The 22,208-nt window shown below is 38.0% G+C and overlaps 1 protein-coding gene across 8 annotated transcripts in view; it reads right to left on the minus strand.

Moving 5' to 3' along the window:
• MPDZ (multiple PDZ domain crumbs cell polarity complex component) overlaps window positions 1–22,208 on the minus strand; it is a 156,514-nt gene that overhangs the window by 91,608 nt on the left and 42,698 nt on the right. For all 8 annotated transcript variants that reach the window (XM_045580241.1, XM_045580244.1, XM_045580243.1 and 5 more), the window contains 7 exons: window positions 10,436–10,645; window positions 9,811–9,950; window positions 8,698–8,911; window positions 7,811–7,939; window positions 6,011–6,226; window positions 3,068–3,182; window positions 2,625–2,713 (listed from right to left, as the gene is read on the minus strand). In XM_045580241.1, the coding sequence (XP_045436197.1) occupies window positions 2,625–2,713; window positions 3,068–3,182; window positions 6,011–6,226; window positions 7,811–7,939; window positions 8,698–8,911; window positions 9,811–9,950; window positions 10,436–10,645 (1,113 nt within the window). The remainder of the gene's footprint in view (window positions 1–2,624; window positions 2,714–3,067; window positions 3,183–6,010; window positions 6,227–7,810; window positions 7,940–8,697; window positions 8,912–9,810; window positions 9,951–10,435; window positions 10,646–22,208) is intronic.

Here is a 22,208-nt window from a genome sequence, read left to right on the forward strand (position 1 = left end):
ACTGAATTATACACTTTAAATGGGTAAATTGGTTGTCATGTGATTTATAACTCAAGAGAATTTTAGAAAGCTTTCTAATGAGTTAAATTATACAGCTGAGGGGGAAAAAATAAGGAGCTGTGTTTTCAATTTTTAATTCAGTATCAACTATGTATTTAGAGTCTGTATCTATTCACTCTCCTTTCCTTTCCTCAAAAAAACAAAAACAAAACTTAAAGTAGTTAATTTTCATTGTACATTAAAATAAAGATGCAGTGGGAAGGCTCCTTATAGGATCCAGCAAGCACCATCTGATTTTTAGAATCGATTAACAGTTGAACAGGTGCAGTTGGGAGCAGTATAGAACTAAGCCCCAGAACTCAGGGAGTTGAATACAGGGGCAAATGTCAGAGATAAAGGACATTTCTACCTTTCCTGTTAAATTATGGTAGAAAATACGTAACATAAAACTTATCATCTTAACCTTTTCTAAACGTACATACAGTTCAGAAGTGCTAAGTATATTCACACTGTCATACAATAGATCTCCAGATGTTTCATCCGGCAAGGTGAAACTCTGTACCCATTAAATAGCAGCTCTCCATTTCCCCCTCCCTCCCCTTCCCTCCCAAACAACCATTCTGTCTTCTGCTTCTATGACTTTGACAACTCTAGGCACTTCTTCTAAGTGGAATCAAATAGTACTTATCCTTTTGTGACTGGCTTATTTTACTTAGCATAATGTCCTCAAGGTTCATCCATGTTGTAGGATGTGGCAGAATTTCCTTCTATGTATCATTAATTTTCCATTGTATGTACATCACAGTTTGTTTAGCCATTCATCCCTCGATGAACACCAATTGTCACTTCCTTATCTTAGCTACTGTGAACAATGCTGCTGTGACCAAGAACTATTCTATCCTAACATTCTACTTTCTTATAATCCCAACAAAACCCCAGATACTTAATTAAGCTTAAACAGACACATCTATATAATAAAAGCCTAAGCGACCATATGGCGAAACCAGCAGAACAACCGGTCATGATGGGCACTGACCATCAGGGGCATCTGCTCAACGCATGAGCTGTCCCCTGGTGATCAGTGCACTCCCACAGGGGGAGCACCGCTCGTCCAGAAGCCAGGCTCAAGGCTGGCAAGCACAGTGGCAGTGGCAAGAGCTTCTCCCACCTCTGTAGCAGCACTAAGGAGCATTCGAGCCTAGCGGAAAGGAACAGCGAGCAGGCAGGCAGAAAGGAGGGGTACCAGACTGCAAGAAGGTGGAGGCCAGGATGAGGGACACCCCCCCCCAAGTGCAGGAATTTCATGCACCAGGCCTCTAGTCTGTGTATTTATGTATGTATATATCTACTTAACCATATATATATATGGCATATATATATGTTAAGTGACTGCCTGTAGGTCTGACACTCACTGACCACCAGGGGGCAGATGCTCAACTCAGAAGCTGCCTAGCAACAGCATCTTTACAGAGTTCCCTCTCATACTCTGGGACCCCCTTGGGGGATGTCAGACTGCCAGGTTTGGCCTGATCCCCACAGGCCAGGCTGAGGGACTCCACCTTCCGCAGACATCCCACTCACTCTGCAGATGCCCTTGGAGCCCCAGTGCCACCCTAGGTGCAGCCAGCCGGTAAGGGACCGCTGGATATTGGCTCCAGGGTGTGTCCAGGCCATCTCACCCAGTCCCATCCCACCGCCATCTTCTATTTCCTTTCAATGTGCACAAATCCATGCACTGGGCCTCTAGCATTAAACTGAACTGGCATTCCTCAAAATATCTTCCAAATGATATTAACATATGTTTGAAGTTAGAAAGAACTCATTATTACAGAAATTTAGGAAACACTGATGTAAAAGTGTTAAATAACTTTCTCTATTGCAGAATTTCTGAGTCTTTGATTTTTCCATGTGCATTTTGAATCCCTAAGGGAATATATAACCTGCAGTTTTTCTTGAAGTTTTTAACCAGGAAGCCCCTTTTGCAGGATCCTTTTGGTTTGTGTTCTAAGGAGGAGTTAGGTAGTAGCCCTGTTTCCAGTGAACACTGAACTGGAAGTTAGATTCTTTTGTACACTGCCTTGAATAGCCACACACTCAAAGCCTACTGAAGTTGCCACAATAAGAATGATGGGTTGATTAGAGGGGCTGGACCTTTTCTTTATTCTTGTATAGTCTTAGAGCTAAAAGTAGCCTTGGTGATGTAGTCAACAATAAACAGTGTTGTTTTGCTAACCTGGAAGAAAATGTACACATCCCAAATTCAGATTCAAGCAAACCAGAGGTTATGACAACTGGTCTTTACCTTGGTGTCTGCAACTAAAGTCTAACTATGACATGAATGTAACTAATGTATAGCTATTACATTCACATTACAACCAGAAATCAGATATATCACAAATTATTCACAAATGAAGCCCCACCTTTAGAAGTGAAATCAGTAAAGCTTCTATTGAATGCTGTTAATTCTAAAAAAATAAATAAAACTGGTCAATGTAATGAGAGTCAAATTAACAAAGCAAGCTTAAATTAGTATCAAGCTAAATGTAGTTCTCAAAACTGTGTAAAGGAGGAGAATGCACTTCTCAACGATGACAATTAACAGCAAAATTAAATGTGCTACTTACTGCTATAATTTGGTCTCCAATTTGGATTCTGCCATCATGTTCCACAGCACTGCTCTTTGTAATGCTCTTTACAAAGATTCCTGAAGGTTCTAAGATTGGAAATAGTTTATTTTCTTTTTACTATTTAGGAAAATCACTCAAACAAATAATATCCATCCTCTAATATCCAAATATAAAGTCCTAATTTTGAGGAAATATGAATCAGCAATCCACACAAACAAAACCAGTAGTAGAAATAGGCCAGAGGATGAGACAATGGTTTTGTCTCATAAATACAAAATCACAATCACATACATTCACATATATTAACTTGTTCCTAGAAAAGTTTTCAATCTGTTTATCTAATAATATAAAAATATACAAACATGATTCAATAATTCATAAGATAATTGCATTAGAGGCAACTGTCAAGTTAAAAAATATATATCAGTGTTTAAAACTACCTAGTTTTTTATCTCCAATGTAACCAGCAATGGTAATTCCTAATCCTTGGACATTTTTAGTGAGTTCTACATCAAATGTCTCACTGTCTTCACTTTTCTGAGTGGAAGCATCAACCTAAAATAAAATAGATAAGTAAATACACAGAAAAATAAACAGGTAAATAAACAAGGTAACTTAAAAAGCCACATCTTTATTTTGGAATAAGGTGTAATTAGCTGTCAGAGAACTCTGCTGGAGGGTCACGGTGAGATTACTTCCGTCTCGATAACGTTGTTAACGTGCACTGAGCATCATTCCTCTGTGCTGAAGGGAATGTCAGCAGGAAACACACTCCCTATCACAGAAATACAATACTGTTTGTGTATACAAAACTTGTGTATACAAATAGTTTCTTATTATCAAATTCCGTTCTCCAACATGCTCATCCGCATTTGTTATAGAATGATATAGAAGGTTTAAAGAACTCACATTTTTAATTCAGATCAGGTTTAAATCTGGTTTTACTACTGAATTTTTCTAATTTTCAGCTGTCTATCAGGAATAAGGATAACAAGTGCAGCGAACATTTACTGAGGTGGGCACAATTGCTGCCAACTTTTCTCTGGGGAAACGGAGGAACAGAAACCTTTCCAAGGACAAACAGGAAGCATCCTAGCGGAGGCAGAATTCAATGCAGACAGGCTGGTTGCAGAACCCCGGCTCTTAAATGCTCAGCGGAATGTAAAGCCTCAGGGAATGATGGGGCCCCTGTGTTCTCTCAGGACACTTTGCTACTATTATCCCAAGTTAGTAGATGATTCTAAGTATGCCTTCATCTATCCTTCAGAAATATTCTTAATAGACTGAGTATTTTTTAAAATATATTTTTACTGATTTCAGAGTGGAAGGGAGAGAGAGAGAGAGAGAAACATCAATGATGAAAGAGAATCATTGAATGGCTGCTTCCTGCACGCCCCCTACTGGGGATGGAGCCCAAAACCCAGGCATGTGCCTTAACTAGAATGGTACCCAGGATCCTTCAGTCCACAGGCCAACACTTTATCCACTGAGCCAAACCAGCTAGGACTGATGATTATTATTATTTTTTTTAATCAGTGAAATGTACCCATGAACGATTTAAAATGGTCTCTGTATTTGTTCTGTAAATTCATACTTCAATTGTAAAAGTTATTTGTAAGGAAAGAATGCCTTTCTACTATGACTTCCTTACTTCCTGCAATGATAGCTGAAAGCAAGTTTCTCTAACATGGAGCATTGCTATTAATTCTATATGGGCCTAAGGGCAAGAATCCCTGAATTAAGCATTAGTGGATTAATGCAATAAGTTCTCCTTAAGCTATTGGCATTATATACTAAAGGGGTGTCAGTATTTTACAGATAACGCTAAGAAGATCAGGACAGAATTCAAGCTATGAGTTTGAATAGACATGCTGGTTGGGGCTAGCTGGTAATGTTTTCTGGTGGTTGTTTTTTTAAGTAAACTCTGACTGTATCTCACTGATAATTCACCTAAATGAGATATAATTTTATGGTAAAGTTTCACTTAGTTTTTCTCACTGCACATAATTATCTGTGCAAACTTAGCAAAAAGTTTAAAGTTTAGATAATTACAAGAAAATGACAGGATGAAATCTGCTTCAATGGAAACAAATGTGTTTTCTATTTTTAATAAGACTTATGCGAGTGCTATTTTGGAGGGTGGCAATTTGACTATCGAATGGTTTTAAAAGGGGCACAAGCTTCAGAAATGATGATATGTACAGAATAGATATTTTTCTAAGCTTTCAATTACATCAAGTGGGTCTCGGTATTGCATTCATTTATATATGCTGAATAAAATGTTTTTGTTTACCACAAAAGAATGCCACTTAAATACTTTTATAAACAAGCTTTCTTTCTTTCTGCAAAAAATAGCAACCAAACTCAATCCTGAAAACAAGAGAATCATGGAAATTTCAAGTGTTCTAATAAAGTTTAAAAGGGTTTGTGGAGGAGGTTAGGATACTAAAAAAAGAATTCAAAGCAACTGGTTAGAAAAAACATTTCAATAGAAAAAAAAATCAGATGTTTTTAGAACTACTGGAGAAAAATGTAGAATTTACATTTGCTAAAAAGCTAATCTAAAAATTGAGTGCAATTCTCTCCTTAAATATATGATTTCTAGATAAAATGATTTTGATTTTTTTAATGCACTACAGTCATGTTGTGACTTGAAATATTTGTGATAACCACCACATTTGAATAATTCTGAAATTTTCTAGCTCTTGTTATACCGTTACAAACAAATGGGAGGCTATGCATATGGGTAAAGCTTTCGTTACAATCAAAAACATAACTTGTGTTTAAAAATTTATAGTAACTGGGTGAAAGATAATGAGTCGTCATTATAAATTTGATAACAGTTGTATGATATAACATAAAACAATATTAAAAGGTTTTAGTAAGATTTATTTACCACACCCTACTGAGGGCCTTCAATGTAAGAGAAAGTATCCAACATTTTAGGTATTAGTAGCAAATAATTCCTTCAAACTTTTCTGTACTACAGAACATTATCCTCATAAATGTACTGCTTAGAGAAAAATGCAAAATAGTCATCTAGAATCTTTTAAGCAATCTAGTTTTCATCTTTACACATTATTCCCAATTAATAACATATTGTGCCAAAACATCTCTATATTTGAATTTTGTTTCATTTTTTTAAAAAAAATGTATCTTTATTGTTCAAAATATTAAAAATGTCCCCTCTATCTCCTCACTGACCACCTTCTAGCCCACACCCACCACCCCATCCTAAGGCCTTCACCACACTAGTGTCTGGGTCAACTGGTTGTGCATCTATCACTAATATACAAACATTAATGAATCTGGTTTCAAAACAAACATCCTATCATGTAGGTGCTACTGTCTATGACCTACCCCGTCAACTTTCGCCTACTCACCCGCATCTCCGGCGTAGAGGATGGGGATGGGGATGGGGACACAGTGATGCCCAGAGACGGGGGTGCTGCCGGCTCTTCTAGGGCACCTCGTGCAATCATCAGCTTAACTCTGTTTCCACACTGCCTCAGGACCTGTGCTACTTGCTCACTGCTCATCCCTGCCAGATCTGTGTCACCGATCTTTAGAATGTGGTCTCCACTGCACAACCGCCCATGCTGAACAAAGAGAGATTGGTTTATCGGGCTTTACTTTCATTACCTTCATCAGAGAAGTCTTAAATGAGGGGACGAGAATAAAAAAAATCAGCAATATGAGATATCAATCATGGGACAGTAGACATGTGGCTGTGATTTTAACTGTTGGTGGTGGTGGTGGTTGTTGTTTTTTTTTTTTTTTTAACTACTACATTTTTGAAGCAGCCTAATGTCACTCAATGTGATATAAGTAACTAAAATTCACAAATATTCCCTAAATTGAGAGCCGATATAAGCTTTTCAATTTGATTGCTACCCACTAGATATAAGAAAATATTAAGACATTTTGTGATTTTTTTGAGGGATAGAGGAAGAAAATGCCATTAAATAAAGATATAGTAAAAGTCATTGTACAAATAAATATTACACAAAATATAGTATGAACCACAAGAAAGCAATGAATTAACACCACAATTTTCTGCCTTGCCATTTAAGTTATAAATCTCTAAATAATTCATCTTCAGATGATATCATGGTGAGGTATAAATTCATATAGATGGGGAGTGGCAAGCAGTCTTATAAGCCTCTCTACAGTGGCCACTAGGATTTTGTGCAAGGATGAAAATGTCCTGTATTGTCCAATAGGGTAGCTACAAGCAACATGCAGCTAGAGAGCACATGAAATGTAGCCAGACCAACTGAGGAACTAAACTTGTAACTTTATTTAGTTTAATTAATTTAAATTTGAATTTAAAAAGTGACATCTGGCAATTACCCACAGTATTGAACAGTGTGGCTCTATAATGAAGATAAAACTTATTTATCACAAGTCTGTCAAAGAAGAGGATTTCACCAGATACTGCTAGATACTGGCTAATATTTTCTTAAATGTCAAGCTATTGTGTTACTGTCAATATCTCTGCCAATAAATCTGACTTTCACATATGAATATGACAAAATTTGATGAACATGACTCCTAAGTAAGTTCAAATACACCTGTAAAAGCAAACATCATTATGAAATGTTACAACCAAAACACAAATATACTTGCATTAGCTGAACTTGTCTAAGTAAACTATAAATTATAATAAGCAACTAAAATTTTGTCACATATGCCAACATGTATTTCCAGCATAAATGGTAATTCTTTAATGTACAACTCTCAGCGACAAAAACAAGCCGGGTTTCATGGACAAAGTCAACATCAGTGACCCATCACTAAAAGGACAGATGAATCTTGTGTTTTTTCCTACTGCAGCAAAGTATATATTTTTTCCTATAGAATCATATGGCCATGAAACAGTTGACCAGGTTTATAAATTTGATTTACGATCATAAAATAAAGAACTCCTACCTCTACAATGATCAAAACCATAACTTGGGCTTTAGTCTGGGGATCTATTCCTTTAGCTAAAGATCAATCTTCCCCTTTCAATGGTGTTTCTCTAAAAATACAATTTAAAGACAGGCCAGCAAAACAGAAGAGTCTAACTCGATTCTTTGATATTGTCTAAAGCCACAGTTTCTTCTTTCTGGCAGATAATGCAAAAGATGAAGCCGTGTTATTTAATAAAACAGCATGAACACCTGTTGGGAGTAGCTTACTTGATCAGCCACTCCTCCAGGCAGAATGGTTTTTACTATGACACCAGTTGCTTTTCCTCCAACAATGCCAAATCCCAGACCAGATCCATCATTCACCAACTCAATAGTTTCCACATGCTGCCAGTGAACCTGAAAACAAAGCTCCTATAAGAATCTGAACATATTTAGGAAAACATGAAATTTTCATTACAGTTGAGATTTCTGTGGAAATTATTTATGAATAGTATTAAATAATTGAGCTCAAACATAAAAATGAGTCACAAGACTTGTCTCTTTTGTTTAGTTACACTTCCCTTTCAAAAGATTGCTACTGCATAATCGATCTTGAAATTATCAATACATCATCACAGTGACCACATTTAACAAGGTAAAGATAGGCACTGATTTGGGAGATTCTTTGTAGAACTTTTTTCTTTAATAAAAGAAAGATCAAGAAAAAGAGCCTTTATGTATTATTTTTTTTCTGCATAATCCTGCCTTGCAAGATTCCAAATTAGATTACTTCTTAAAGCCATCATAGATAGCTAACTATAACAATAATCAGAGTATAATTGACAAATTACAAAGCAAACTCAAAATAATATCTGTAGGCAGATAGAGTCAATTTTGTAAAAGGTCTATTTTTTTTTATTATTTGAAAGATGTTACCAAATAAAAAAGAAACTATACAAAAGATGGCAAAAATTGTTTTAGAAGCCAGAAACTTATCAAAATTAAATAATAACTATCCGGGCAAGGGAGAGATAAAAGGATAAAAAGGCAAAAACTCAATGGATACCAAGAAGCTAAGGAAAATGTAAAATAGTCACCTAGAAACCTGTAAAAAAATTTTTTAAAAAGAAGTAGAAAAATGGGTTCTATTCCTTGAGAAAATCTTACATACGCACCGGATTAGAGTGAGCAGAAATGGTGCTGGCCGCGGATGGGGAGCGAGAAACGATGGGACTGATGAGCTGAGGCAAGGAGCCCCTGGCAATGATGAGCTGCACAGTGTCTTTGGCTTTCTGCAGGATGCTGATGGCCTGCTGGTGCGTGATCGTCTGATCAAGTGCCTGTCCATTGATAGCGAGGATTTGATCAGTTTCCTTCAACCTTCCATCTCTATCAAGAATGAGAAAGGAGATAAAAGATATCTGATGGCTCCCAAGACAATGACAGCTTTCTTGGCATGTAGTATCAGATTATTTTAGTTCTGTGTCCTAATGTCCACAATTAAGTATTGTAGCTTTTTCTGGGACTTCTACTTTTTAAAGGCATATACTCTGGCTCCAGCGGATCTAAGGAATTCCCCGCCACCTCCCATTTTAGAGCTCTCTTCTTTCAGCTACCCAGCCTTTGCATTGTAACTTGGATGTTCCTATCTTCTAGAAATAAAAGCAAGGAGGCATAGATTTACTTGTTGCTTTGAGTATATTAATAAAATCTCTTTTTAAATCATCATGGGTTACATGTATGGTTTTCTAAAAAGTAATTTTAAGATCTAATCAGAAGAGCCCATTTATTAACATTGAGAACATGCCCCCATCAAATTTTTCTTTCCTTATTAAAAAGTGATTAAGTCATGACTATATTGAATGGCTAGCTACTCTTCTTTCAAAAGGACTTACTTTTTATCATAGCAATGCTAATATGTCAAAAAAAAGCACAACTGATTAATCTCCTTATTTTTGGATTCTTGTTTGTTTTCATTCATTTTGCTTCTCTACATTCTCCCAGGGCAGTGGTCGGCAAACTGAGGCTTGTGAGCCACATGCGGCTCTTTGGCCCCTTGAATGTGGCTCTTCCACAAAATAGCACGTGCGGGCGTGGTGCAGGTACTGTTGTGTCAAGACTTCGTGGCCCATGCGCAGAAGACGGTTTTTGGCTCTCAAAAGAAATTTTAATCATTGTACTGTTGATATTTGGGTCTGTTGACGAATGAGTTTGCTGACCATTGTCCCAAGGGGATCACACCTCCCAAATACGGTATCAAACCCAGACCAGCAGGCCGCCAGCCTCACCTGTGAGCCACACTGCCCTCCTGGATCTCCTGCACAAATATCCCCAGCTCTCCCCGGTTGTCACTCCTCAGTCCCACCACGCTGAACCCGAGGCCTCCACAGGGAGGTTTGAGGAGTTCAAAAACTTCTACATGGCGACCCTAAATAGGAAGCAAAACAAGAAATAAAACTAAAAGCTAACCCTTGCACTTACAGTCATCTTATTAGTGGCATTACTTGGTTTAAAAAAAACAACAAAAAAAATTAATACTTTTCCTAAAATAATCTTGGTCCCTCACCACCTAGAATGAGACATTTTATTTATCCTGCAGAATATTTCTAGAACATAAAATATAATACACAGTTGAAAATGTGATAATTTAAAGAAATAAAACAGGAAAATCTGAGCCATCCAAACACATAAAATCTACTTCATTTTCATTCCTATTATTTTACAGATTTTATAAATGTATTAATAAATAATATATTTAACACTACACTTAATATCGATACATATATATTTAATGTATATTTAACATGTTACATAAGATAAACATATAAATATTCTTCAAATTATCCAGGACTTGATTACATCCTTAAGATATTATACATTCTATCACACCTAAAAAGAAAAAAATGTTCTTGCCTGGGCCATATTTTTTATCAGTTGATCAAATTCATCACAAGCAGTTTTCCCGTTGGTGGTTGGAGTACCTGAAGCTGTAAGTAATTCCAGATTCCCATTGTTTTGGGATGACAAAAATGATTCATTTTGCAGAGTAGTAATTACAGCCGGGCTGAGATGTGGAATATGGGTACATTCAACATTTGAAATTGCTGAAGTTGCAATGTTTACCTAAGAGTAATATAAAAATCATTAACAATTTCAACATTCCATAAACTATTAAAAACAGAAAACAACCCAAGAGGAAAAATAATGAATTAGTGGTCATGCCTTTTAATTAAGCAATTCTATTTCAAAAATTTATTTCAATGAGAAAAATTAGAATAACATGCAAGGAACTGTATAGATGTGCAATGCACCATTATTTATTAGATGACAAAATATTTATAAACTAATTATATCCAGTGTTCAACTTCAGGTTACTCGTTAAAATACATGCAAAAACATACACACACCCGTATACACCTTAAAGTAAAAAAAAAAAAAAAAAAAAAGCTAGTTGTAGAACAATATGTACAATTCAATGAACTTTATTAAATGCTGGAACAATATAAAACAAGCTAGCAATACTAACACTAGTTATTCCAGAGACATGGGACTCCAGGGGGTCATTTCCTTTCCATATTGTGTGAATTTTTATAGCAATGTGTGTAGCAAAGAATTTGGTCTTCCCGAAGGGCAGTCTGCCTTTTGTCTTTGGCTCCTAGGAAGTAAATCCTAAACTCCTGGGGTTCCCCAGACAATACGAGTGTCTTTGTTATTCATGGGAGGCCTCAAGATCAAGAGATAGGAGCTCCAATTCTAGACTATGTTCAGCCACCTGGGCAATCAATCAATGAATCATACCTATGAAATGATATTCACATAAAAACTCCGAACACAGAGCTCAGGTGAGCTTGCTGGCTGGCAATGCTCCACGCATGCTGCCATGCATAGATTTGGGGGAAGATACTTCCTAAGAAAAATAAAAGCTCTCATTTGAAATCCTACCAGACTGAGCTATGTGTCTCTTCCTTTAGCTAATATCTGATGTGTATCATTTCCCTAAAATAGACCACACCCAGGAGCTTAGTAGTTCAGTAAGTTCTTTGGTCCTTCTTGTTAAACGTTGGAGGGTAGTTTTGGGAACAAACCCCCTAAACTGGCAATTGGTTCTGACTTGTGGAGGGTCTTCCGTCTAACCCTGTATTTGGAGTTTAACTCCTTTGCTGTTGCTCTCTAAGGTCTTGGGCAGCGATGCCAATCTGGAGGACCGTACCTTCAAACTTCACAAATAGGCAAATCCCAGATACAATGATATAAGGTAAACAACAACGACGACAAATAATTCCATTTTGGAAAAGTGTTCTTTCTATGCTTACTTTTGTGTGCCTGTTATAGAAGCCCCAAGCCAAAGCCAAATAATTGACAGAAGAGTGCAAACAGCCAATCATGATTTCCTATTTCTATAGGCTGTCTGGAATCTAACTTTATATCTGTAACTACTTATCAGCAAGGCGATACCAATCGCGTTTCAGAATCAGTCTCTGAACTCATCCCCTTGAACTGTGTCCCCACAGCTCCAGCTATACTGACCACTTCACCCTTCCTCAAACTGCCATGCTGCCCCCTTTATCAGCCAGGCACATCCTTCTCCCAACTATCTACAGGCTTACTTCTTCCATTCAAGTGTGCTCAATGCCACCACACAGAAGTCCTCCCTGGCACCTCTTTTTAAATAAGCAATGCGCTATTGTATTCCAGGAGCTTGCCCGGCCCCGTTTTCCTTCATGGTGCTTGTTGCCACTTAGCATGCACCCTTCTGCCACAAAGCTTTCAACCCAATCTGTCAAGACAGACTAGACTGTGGAATTCTCCAGCAGAGGAATCTGACTACTTTACTCTGAATTACATCCTCATTATCTAGAAGAGTGCCTACATAGAGTTGATATTCAACAAACATTTGCAGAATAAATGTCTATTGGTTAAATAAGGGCCTATACTGATATCATCTCCCCAACAAGCATCCAAATAACTTTATTTTCATTTTAAAAGGGACAAAATTAACAAAGTCACACACAGTATATAGCAGACACAGTATTTTTTTTTCATCATGGCATTCTTATCATCTTTGTATTATATATAGAAAGAAGTCATTTAAGGTATCATTTCTGCAAATAAAATATTAGATAAAGAGCTGCCATCAACAGAAGTTATCAAAATATTTCACCATGTATCACCAATCCGTGCCTAAGAGTTACATATCCTTCAAAGTAAAACAGAAAACTCAACAACTTACCAAAGTTACCAATTATTCAACCATAATAATTGCTATCTTCAACCACAGATGAAAAAGAGATCAATATGCTTAGAAGAGGCTTCTGGGAATCCTTTCAAATGGGTATTTTAAATCTAGAGCAGGCACATGATCAATTATTATTTTTTCAAAAGCAAGCTTCTTATGCCAAACCTGCTTACTTTTTTTTATCCTGAGCCATGGCACTTCAATGAAGCTTGCCAGCAGAGGGTTCACTGCTCAGGTAGAAGCAGATGGCATAAGGAAGCTTTTGACATGCTGAAGATCCCACACACCCGGACCTAAGGCCTACAGGGTATTTCATAGGAAAAACATCTGGATTTTTACTATGGTAAGGCCCAATGAAAAATAACATTCCAAGAACACAGTGTGTCCATATGAAATCAACTGATGAAGTATAAGCTCCGATACATGTAAGACAAAATGGAAGGGCATCCTAAGGGGAAAGCTATAGGACCAGAGCAAGTATATCCTACCTAATAAAGAGTAATATGCAACTTGACCTTACCTCTGCTATACCCACAAACCACGCCCACCAGCCACGCGCATCAGCCAATCAGAGCGAGTATGCAAATTAACCCCAACCAAGATGGCTGTTACCCGAAAGAGCAGGAGAGAGGCTTAGGTTTCCCAGGCAATGACCAAAGCTAAGCTTTCCGCCTGCCCTTGCTGACCTATGCCTCCACTCAAGGCTACAACGTTTCACTTATAGAAGGTAAACAAATCCAAACAGAAATGGCGGCAGCCATGGAGCAAGCAGAAAGCTTGGCTCTGCTCCAGGCTACAAAGTTTCAATTGTAGAATGTAAATAAATTCCAGATACCAGGGCCTCCACTTGGGTCGCCAGGGGTTGTGGCCAGCTTTCAAACTACCACAGGCCTCTCGCCTAGGCCACCCCACACCCCAAGGGAACCCCCACCCTGATCTGGGACACCCTTCAGGACAAACCAGATGGCCCCCACCCTTGCACCAGGCCTCTATCCTATCTATTGTAATAAAAGAGTAATATGCAGATTGACCATCACACCAACACACAATATGGCTGCCCCCATGTGATCAAAGATCCTGCCCCCATGTGGACACAAGATGGCCAGCAGTGGAGGGCAGTTGGGAGGCACCAGGCCTGCAAGGGAGGGCAGTTGAGTGGGTCCAGGCCTGCAAGGGAGGACAGGTGGAGGTGATGAACCCTGCAGAGGAGGGCAGTTAGGGGTGACCAGGCTGGCAGAGGAGGGAAGTTGGGGCAAACAGGCTGTCAGGGGAGCAGTTAAACATCAATCAGGCTGCCAGGAAGAAGCAGATAGGGGCAATCAGGAAGGCAGGCAGGCAAGTAGTTGGGAGCCAGAAATCGCGGATTGTGAGAGGGATGTCTGATTGCCGGTTTAGGCCCAATCCCTGTAAACCGACAGTAGGACATCCTTCAAGAGGTCCCAGATTGGAGAGGGTGCAGGCTGGGCTAAGGAACACCCCCCGGCCCCTGTGCAAAAATTTTGTGCACAGGGCCACTAGTTATTATATAAAAATGTATAAAAGTGTAAAATATCAGTGTTTTCTTCAAATATGTGAGAGGTTTAGCCAATGTTAATGACTCTTCCTGTCTCCTCCTGGCCCTTGAGGTTCTCAAAAATGGAGTATTACACTAAGTGAAATAAACCAGTCAGAGAAAGTATCACAGGATCTCACTCATATGTTCATGGAATCTAATGAACAAAATAAACTGATGAACAAAACAGATCCAGAGACATAGAAGCATGGAACACACTGTGGAATCTCAGAGGGAAGGCAGATGTGGATGGATGAGTGGGAAGAGATCAACCAAATACCTTGTATGCATATATGCATAACGCATGGACACAGGTAATAGGGTGGTGAAGGCCCTATTAGGGTGGGGTGGGGAATAGGGGTAGGGTAGAAGGGGTCAATGGGGGAGGGGGAGACATATGTAATATGACAAAGAGTTAATTTGAAAAAGCAATGGGAAAATATCCTCGAGTGAGGATTAACACAAAATAAAAAAATAAATCTTGTGGGGAAAAAAAAAAGCAAAAATTAAAGGGATCACACATGTAAAAACTATAATTTAACGTTATCATACAAAAGGCTTGTTTTTAAATTTTCAAGTTTATGCCCATAAAAAGAAAGCACAAAGCCCCCTTCAGATTTTGCTATGAATTTTATTAAAACAGCATTCTGAACTGCTCTCCTTGAGAATTGAGAATGGATTTTATTTTCTTTCGTAAGCTTATTCACAGCATACAGTAGAAATGTTTAATAAAAATAACCTACTTGCTGTTTCGAATATTAAACAAACAGAAGGAAACACAACTATGGTGGTTTTTACATATAAACAATCTGTATAATTTACAGCAGTTGCTAGTAAATGAGCAATAGTTACCAAATCACTATGTGTTTAATATTTAACATCTGGCTGAATATTTTAATCTAAAAAGGCCTTTTATGTTCACAGTAAATAAATAATAAATTAATTAATGGGTTTTAATTGGTGCCGGCCAGACAGCGTGAGGGGCTGAGGGAGGTTGGCTGGCTGGGGGTGGGGAGGGGGGGGGGGGGGGGGGGGGGGGGGGGGGGTGGCCGGGAAGGAGCCACAGGTGGTTGCAATCAGGTCAATCAGGGAGGGACCATGAGAGGTTGGCCAGCTGTGGGAGGTTGGCTGTGGAAGTGCAATGACCATCAGGTGGAAACTCCTGCATTGATCATCTGCCCCCTGGTGGTCAGAGCACATCATAGTGACTGGTCGACTGGCTGTTGCTTAGGCTTTTATATGTCCTATATAATAAAAGGGTATATTCAAATAGACAAACATCAGAGCAACTGAACAAACAGTTGCTATGACGTGCGCTGACCACCAGGGGAGTGCATGGAATATGGCAGGCACTGGCATCAGGTGGCAGAGGGTGGAACACGATGGGCGTCGGTTGTGGTGGGATGGTGGAGCAAGGCAGGACACCAGTCGCTGTCATCAGGCGGCCTCTGGTGGTTACTGAAAATTCTTTGCTCCTGCATGCCACAGTCCCACCTAGCACTCGCACCTGCTGCCGGTGCCAGCACCACTTGCACCTGGAGCCGGCAGCTGAGCCACTGCTCACACCGCTGCAAATGCTCAGTGCCGGTCCCTTTCGCTAGGTGCCATCTGTGGGTGCACGCAGGGCTAGTGCCTGTCAGCACGTGGGAGCAGTGGCGGCAGCGGCAGTGGGGCTGCTGGCAGACAGGGGACTGAGGGCCGTGGCAGGAGGGGCCGGGAGAGGCATGGAGGATGGGTTGAACCCACCCCTGTGCCCACCACCGTTCCTTTCAAGGAAAGAAAATGATCCCTGGTTCAATTTCCCTAACCCAGAAAAGATAGAAGAGCACAAAGAAGAATTTAAAATTGGGACTAAATCAATAGAAATTGCTTAAAACAATAAACAATCTGAACTTATTGAGTTTTATTTTTTAAAATATTTTTTCTTATTGATTTCAGAGAGGAAAGAAGATGGAGAGAGATAGAAGTATCAATGATAAGAAAGAATCATTGAATGACTGAATCATGCACTCCCCCTACTGGGGATCAAGCTTGCAACCTAGGCATGTACCCTTGACCAGAATCAAACCTGAACCCTTCAGTCTGCAGGCCAATGCTCTATCTACTGAGCCAAACTGGCTAGGGCTGAAGTTTAAATATATGTAAACTTAAAGTACTGCAGGATAATCACACAAAACACAGGAGTAGAGTCAATGGGGCTTAAGTGCATTAAGTTCCTTGCAATTTCCAGGAAGTAGTGAAAGTACTAATTAAAGTAAAAAACAAATGAATTAAGGGCACAGGCATCTGACAAACAACTCATATCTGGCCTATATAAAGAAAACTAAAACTAATAGTTAAGTACATATTTCCAATTAGAAAATCAGTAAAAAAAAAACACAACTTTCCAGCAATGTGGATATATGGATTTCAAATAAGAATATAAAAAATTTGCAACATCATTACACATTAGATAAATGCAAAAGAAAAGCACAAAGAATCCCTCCCTCCCTCTCTCCCTCTCTCTCTCTCTCTCTCTCTCTCTCTCTCTCTCTCTCTCTCTCCATATATATATATATGCATGCCTGAGCCACCAAACAACCAGACCAGTCGACCTGTCAACTGGTTGCTTTGATGTGCACTGACCACCAGGGGGCAGACACTAAATGCAGGAGCTGCTCCCTGGTGTTCAGTGCACTCCCACAGCCAACATCCCTTAGCCAGCCAACCTCCTGTGGTCCCTCCCCCTGGCTGGCCCCCCAGATCAGCTCTGATTGCTGGCCAGGCTGAGGGACTCCCACCAGTGCACAAATTTGTGCACCGGAATACTAGTATTCTATATACCTATCAAAATGATTACATAAAAAAAACAGTGGCAACACCAAATGCTGAAGAGGATGTGGAGAAAATGGATTGCTCAGACACTGCTGGTAAAAAGGTAAAATGTTAGAACCCCTCTGAAAAACAATTGTCAGTTTCTAAAAAAGTACTAAACATGCATTTACCATGTAGCATAGTAATTATACTCCTGGACATCTACTGTTGAGAGATTAAAAAATTATGCCCATGCAAAAACAGGCTTTATCTATAACTAGGGGCCTGGTGCATGAAATTCTTATAATGGGGAGTGGTCCCTCAGCCCAGCCTGCCCCCTCTCACATACTGGGCGCCCTCAGGGGATGTCCTACTGACAGCTTAGGCCCGCTCCCTGTTGGAGCAGTCTGGCCTCCCTTTGCAGGAGGCAATCAGGCTGATCAGAAGAAGGTGCCAGCCCCATCACCTTGCTGCTGTAGCCACTGCTAGTCATCACAGCCACCAAGGTGTTTTCATCAACATGAACTCCAGTTCCTTCACCATGAAAAAATGACTACTTTCTTTAGGCATTTTCAAGCTGTGCCTTTCATAAGATATGGCATTTCTTTACTTTTCTTTTAATCCTCTCCTGAGGATATATTTCCATTGATTTTTTCCCCTTCCCTCCGATTCCAGGCTCAGCCACTTCCCAAGCTTACAGCCTCTCCCTCCCAGGCTGTAGGCTTGGGAAGCAGACACAACCCCCCACCTCAGATGGCACACTCAGCCTTTTCCAAAGCCTACAGCCTCCCACCCATCTGCGTATGCAACTCCTCCTGAGCAGGTATTGACACCTTAAGGCTTCCCAGCTAATTTGCATATCACCTCTTTACACACACACACACACACACACACACACACACACACACTCAGACTGCATTTATATAAAATTCAAATACTTATTTATGGGATAAAAGTCAAAACAGTGTATTATCTGACTTTACGTGGGATCTAAAAAAGCTAAACTCATAGAAAGAGAGCAGCTTGGGGGTTGCCAGAGGTTTGGGGCAGGGAGAAAAGGAGAGATGGTGGCCAAAGGTACGAACCTCCAGTTACAGGATAGATAAGTTACGGGGATCTATACACCATGGTGACTACAGTTAACGATCGGTATTGCACACTTGAAAACTGCTAAGAGAGTAGATCTTAAATATTCTTAAATGTTTTCAACACACACACACACACACACACACACACAGGTAATTACGTAAATTCATGGATAACTTACCCAATTTTGGCATTCATTTCACAATATATATGTATGTCAAATATCATGTTCTGTATCTTAAACTTACAAGATGTTATATATTAATTATATCTCAAATAGGCTACACAAAACATAGTGATTTCTTTTAGGCAGAATATCAGGACTGACTCAGGGGACACCGAGAGTCTTATGGAGTGGTGGTAACTGTCTGTATTTTGATTTAGGTGAAGGGTTATATGTGTACATTTGATTTGTAAAACATCCTTGAGCTATATAATTTTGCCCTTTACTGTAAACTATTTTTAAACACTTTTTTAAAAGTTTGAAAAATAACTAATACAACCAGAACACAGAACCTGGACATTACAATGGATGACATAAAACTACTTCCCTTTAAAAAAAAAAAAAAAAGTAGAAATAGCCTTTACATATCACGCTAAACCTTTTATGACACTGAATTTACAGTTCAATTACCAGGCATTCACCCTAAGTAAAGGGGGCAATAGAGAATACATGTCCATCTGAAGATGGAGCTCACTCTATTACTGTGATGGATGACCCTCTTCAGGCTTCTTATGGATTTAACGGGCTGATTTCCATCCCCAGAATAAATCCTGTAACAGGTACTCAAGTCAACATGAATCGTCAGCAAATGCATTTTACCCCCAACAATTATACATTTTTGAAACTTTTAATCATTTATCTGCAGTTCAAATTATAAAAAGAAAAAATAACCATTATGTTATCTTATACTTGTGGACACTGGTACTAGGTTGACATAATTGAGATCTCAAAATTATAAACTGCTTTTTATGATTTTTTTCTTCAATAATAAATATTCTATAAAATTAGTGTCATTCCAAAAATACCCCAAAAATCAATTACTTAAATATTTTTATTATATTAATATGATTTAAGTACTTAAGCTTAACCAAATTCTTCGAATATGCAGAGTCACATAACTAAGTCTGCTATAAAAATATTGAAATATTGTCTTCTTAAGTTTCATCTATCCTTCCTGGGTTGTTAATTGAAAAGGAAGTTAATGTGTTTAGTTCTATTTTAATGGCTAACATCAATCTCTCCAAAGTACTGTCTACAAAGATGACTGCTTAGGATCAAACAAAATTTACTTGTGGTTCTGTTACTGCAACTTTGATTGCTCAGTATAGCAATAAGAATAAAATGATCCAAGCACTATGGACATTTTATGGGTATTACATTTCGATCATTTGAAAGCCAAATGTATATTATTTTGAAGCAAGAAAAATGACCACTTCTTTTGCAATCCTAATTTCAGAGACTTCAAAAAAAAAATGTATAAACTCATATTGCTAGTTTGATTTCCCATTTTTTGTTTGTAATTCCTTAATATAATGAGAAATAAGAAATAGGCACTCTCTGGGGAACCTGACAAAACAGATGTACCTCATAAAAATGGAGACTTTTTAAAACCTGCACCTTGTACTTTTTTTTTTTGCAAAACAAACAAAAAATAATGTGAACTGCCAAAAATACTATGAAACACTCTCTGGAACTAGTCCCAAATATGAAATCAAAGATGGATAGAATGTTGAAGGTATTCAATGAAATACAGCACCTAAAACTGAAGCAATCACAGGAAAAATATTTTTTATACATAATAGAACTGTATTTCAAGTTTGCAACCAAAGGAGGTTGCAAACCAAACCTCCTTTTACATAAATCTTTCAGTGAAATACTGATTAGAGCACAACTCTGATGCATTATTGAACAGGCAAAATCCCTAGCACAATAATTGATGGTGGCACTTTGATTTAATGATCCTTATTTTTTAAAGCTAATCAAAGAAATTGAGTTGCATGTTCAAAGGGGATTAACTTAATGTGATGAGACTATTTTGGACATAAAGTCGCTCACAGCTCCTGAAGTACACAAGATACAAAATGTAGCAGCAAGTTATAAAGGGTTGAGGGACATTTTCAAATGAAATAAGCATAATTTTACATTTTCTATGAGACCTTCCTTTCATTCATTTAAATACTTAGTGAGCACCTCAAATATTCAAGACACTGGGCTCTAGTTGAAGAGAAAGAGGCAAATAAATGCTTTCTATAATCACTACTATGTTAAATACCCTATGAAACTACTCCACCAGGATTAGTTCACCCACTTTTCTTTTACTAGATACGATTTTTGAGTAGCAAAGCAGACAGTGGTCTAAAAACCACATTATAGTTTGTAGATATTTTAAAGTAGCTGTTGACTATCATTAGCTGGTCAAATTAAAAGGTAAGGAGACTGACTTTAGAGAATAATTCCTTCGCCCAAGAATGTTTAGCTAAATAAAAACTGTTTTAAAATGAATATTTAAGGAGTCAGTCTAAGTAATCAAAATGAAAATTTTCTCTTCCCGTCCCTGTGTATAAAGTACATAGTTTCAAAATCCCCCTGTGCTAAAAAGGATAAACTATTATACATGAAATTCAAGATGGAAAGCCAAGAACACTTAAACCTAAGGAAGAAAATGTATTAAAGAGTAAGTAAGATTCTTGTCTTCTCTCTTTCGGCATTTAGTCAACTATATATCGGTGATTACCAACCAACCAAAGCCAATGCTGATTGAATTAGCTTATTAAGTGACAAAATCAAGCACAAAACTTTGTACTTTTACACACTGTCATCAACTTAAGTGAAAGACCAAGAAGCAGGTCATGTTCTAGTTTTCACCCAAAACTGCATCTATAAAGATTGTATTCATTCTTAAAATTAGATCATAAAATATATTGATTAAAATGCATACTCACTAAAATGTTGGCATCAGGCAGCATAATGCAGAGTACTCCATGTATATTTTATAAAATAATTTTAAAGAAGGTCTAAATTTAACTACTTAGAAATACTATACACAAAAGGATCAGACATCCCATCACCAATTTCCTAAAACATATATGAACACTTTGATAAAGACGAGAAAATAACTTGAAATTAAAAGTCACAGTTTTGTTTTGAACTATTTTCATTATGTGGTGTTATAAAAATGTTTTTAAGCTTACCACTTAAAAAAAAAGTTAGGTCCAACAACAATGAAGTAAAATATAACAGGATTCTTTCATCTATCCTGACTTTCTACTAAGATTCCAATTAGATTCCCCTAATTTCAAAATCAGTGGTTTCTTTGTCACATTATTTGATTATTTTAATAACACCTTTTTATTTATTTATTATTATTTGCATTGCTGTGGGGGGAGATAGGATGAAAAAGGAAAATGACAGCAAATTCTTCTCATCTCCTCGCATCAGGAGCAACAGTCTATTCCCCCAACCACTGAATCACTAGAAAAAGTTCTTGATGGAATAATGAAATAGTGAAATTATTAATCTTTTAATATCTTGACTCGTGTGTACAGCAAGCATGTCAAACTCAAAGGCTAACCCAGGCCAAATAAAGGAGGCATGTGGCCCGCAGGCTGCGAGTTTGACATGCTTGGAGTACAGTATGTCTTTTTAAAGTACTTGTGCTGCATAAAATATACAATTATTGTCTAGAGGAAAAGCACTATTGTTTGAGTTGCAATCTGAACTAGCTATGCTTTTTCGTGAGTATATTACTTAAAAAAATTACTAAATATCAAAACGTGATCACTTAGGTATATGGTAGATACTGTCTTAAAAATGAAGGTAGTAATAAGCCTGTCACTTCAAGGAAAACAACTGACAGCAATTGTTGCCATAATAAAATTTGATCTTTCAAGTGATAATTAGAATTTTGGAAAACTTGTATTTGCCACCTTAAGCATGACAACTTTCCATAATTTAAAGACTCTGTTGATAAGATGAGAGGCTCCAAGTGTAATTTTTTTTGTATTATACAATGAAA

Source organism: Pipistrellus kuhlii, unplaced genomic scaffold (genome assembly GCF_014108245.1).
Source record: "Pipistrellus kuhlii isolate mPipKuh1 unplaced genomic scaffold, mPipKuh1.p scaffold_m20_p_12, whole genome shotgun sequence".
NCBI lineage: Eukaryota > Metazoa > Chordata > Mammalia > Chiroptera > Vespertilionidae > Pipistrellus > Pipistrellus kuhlii.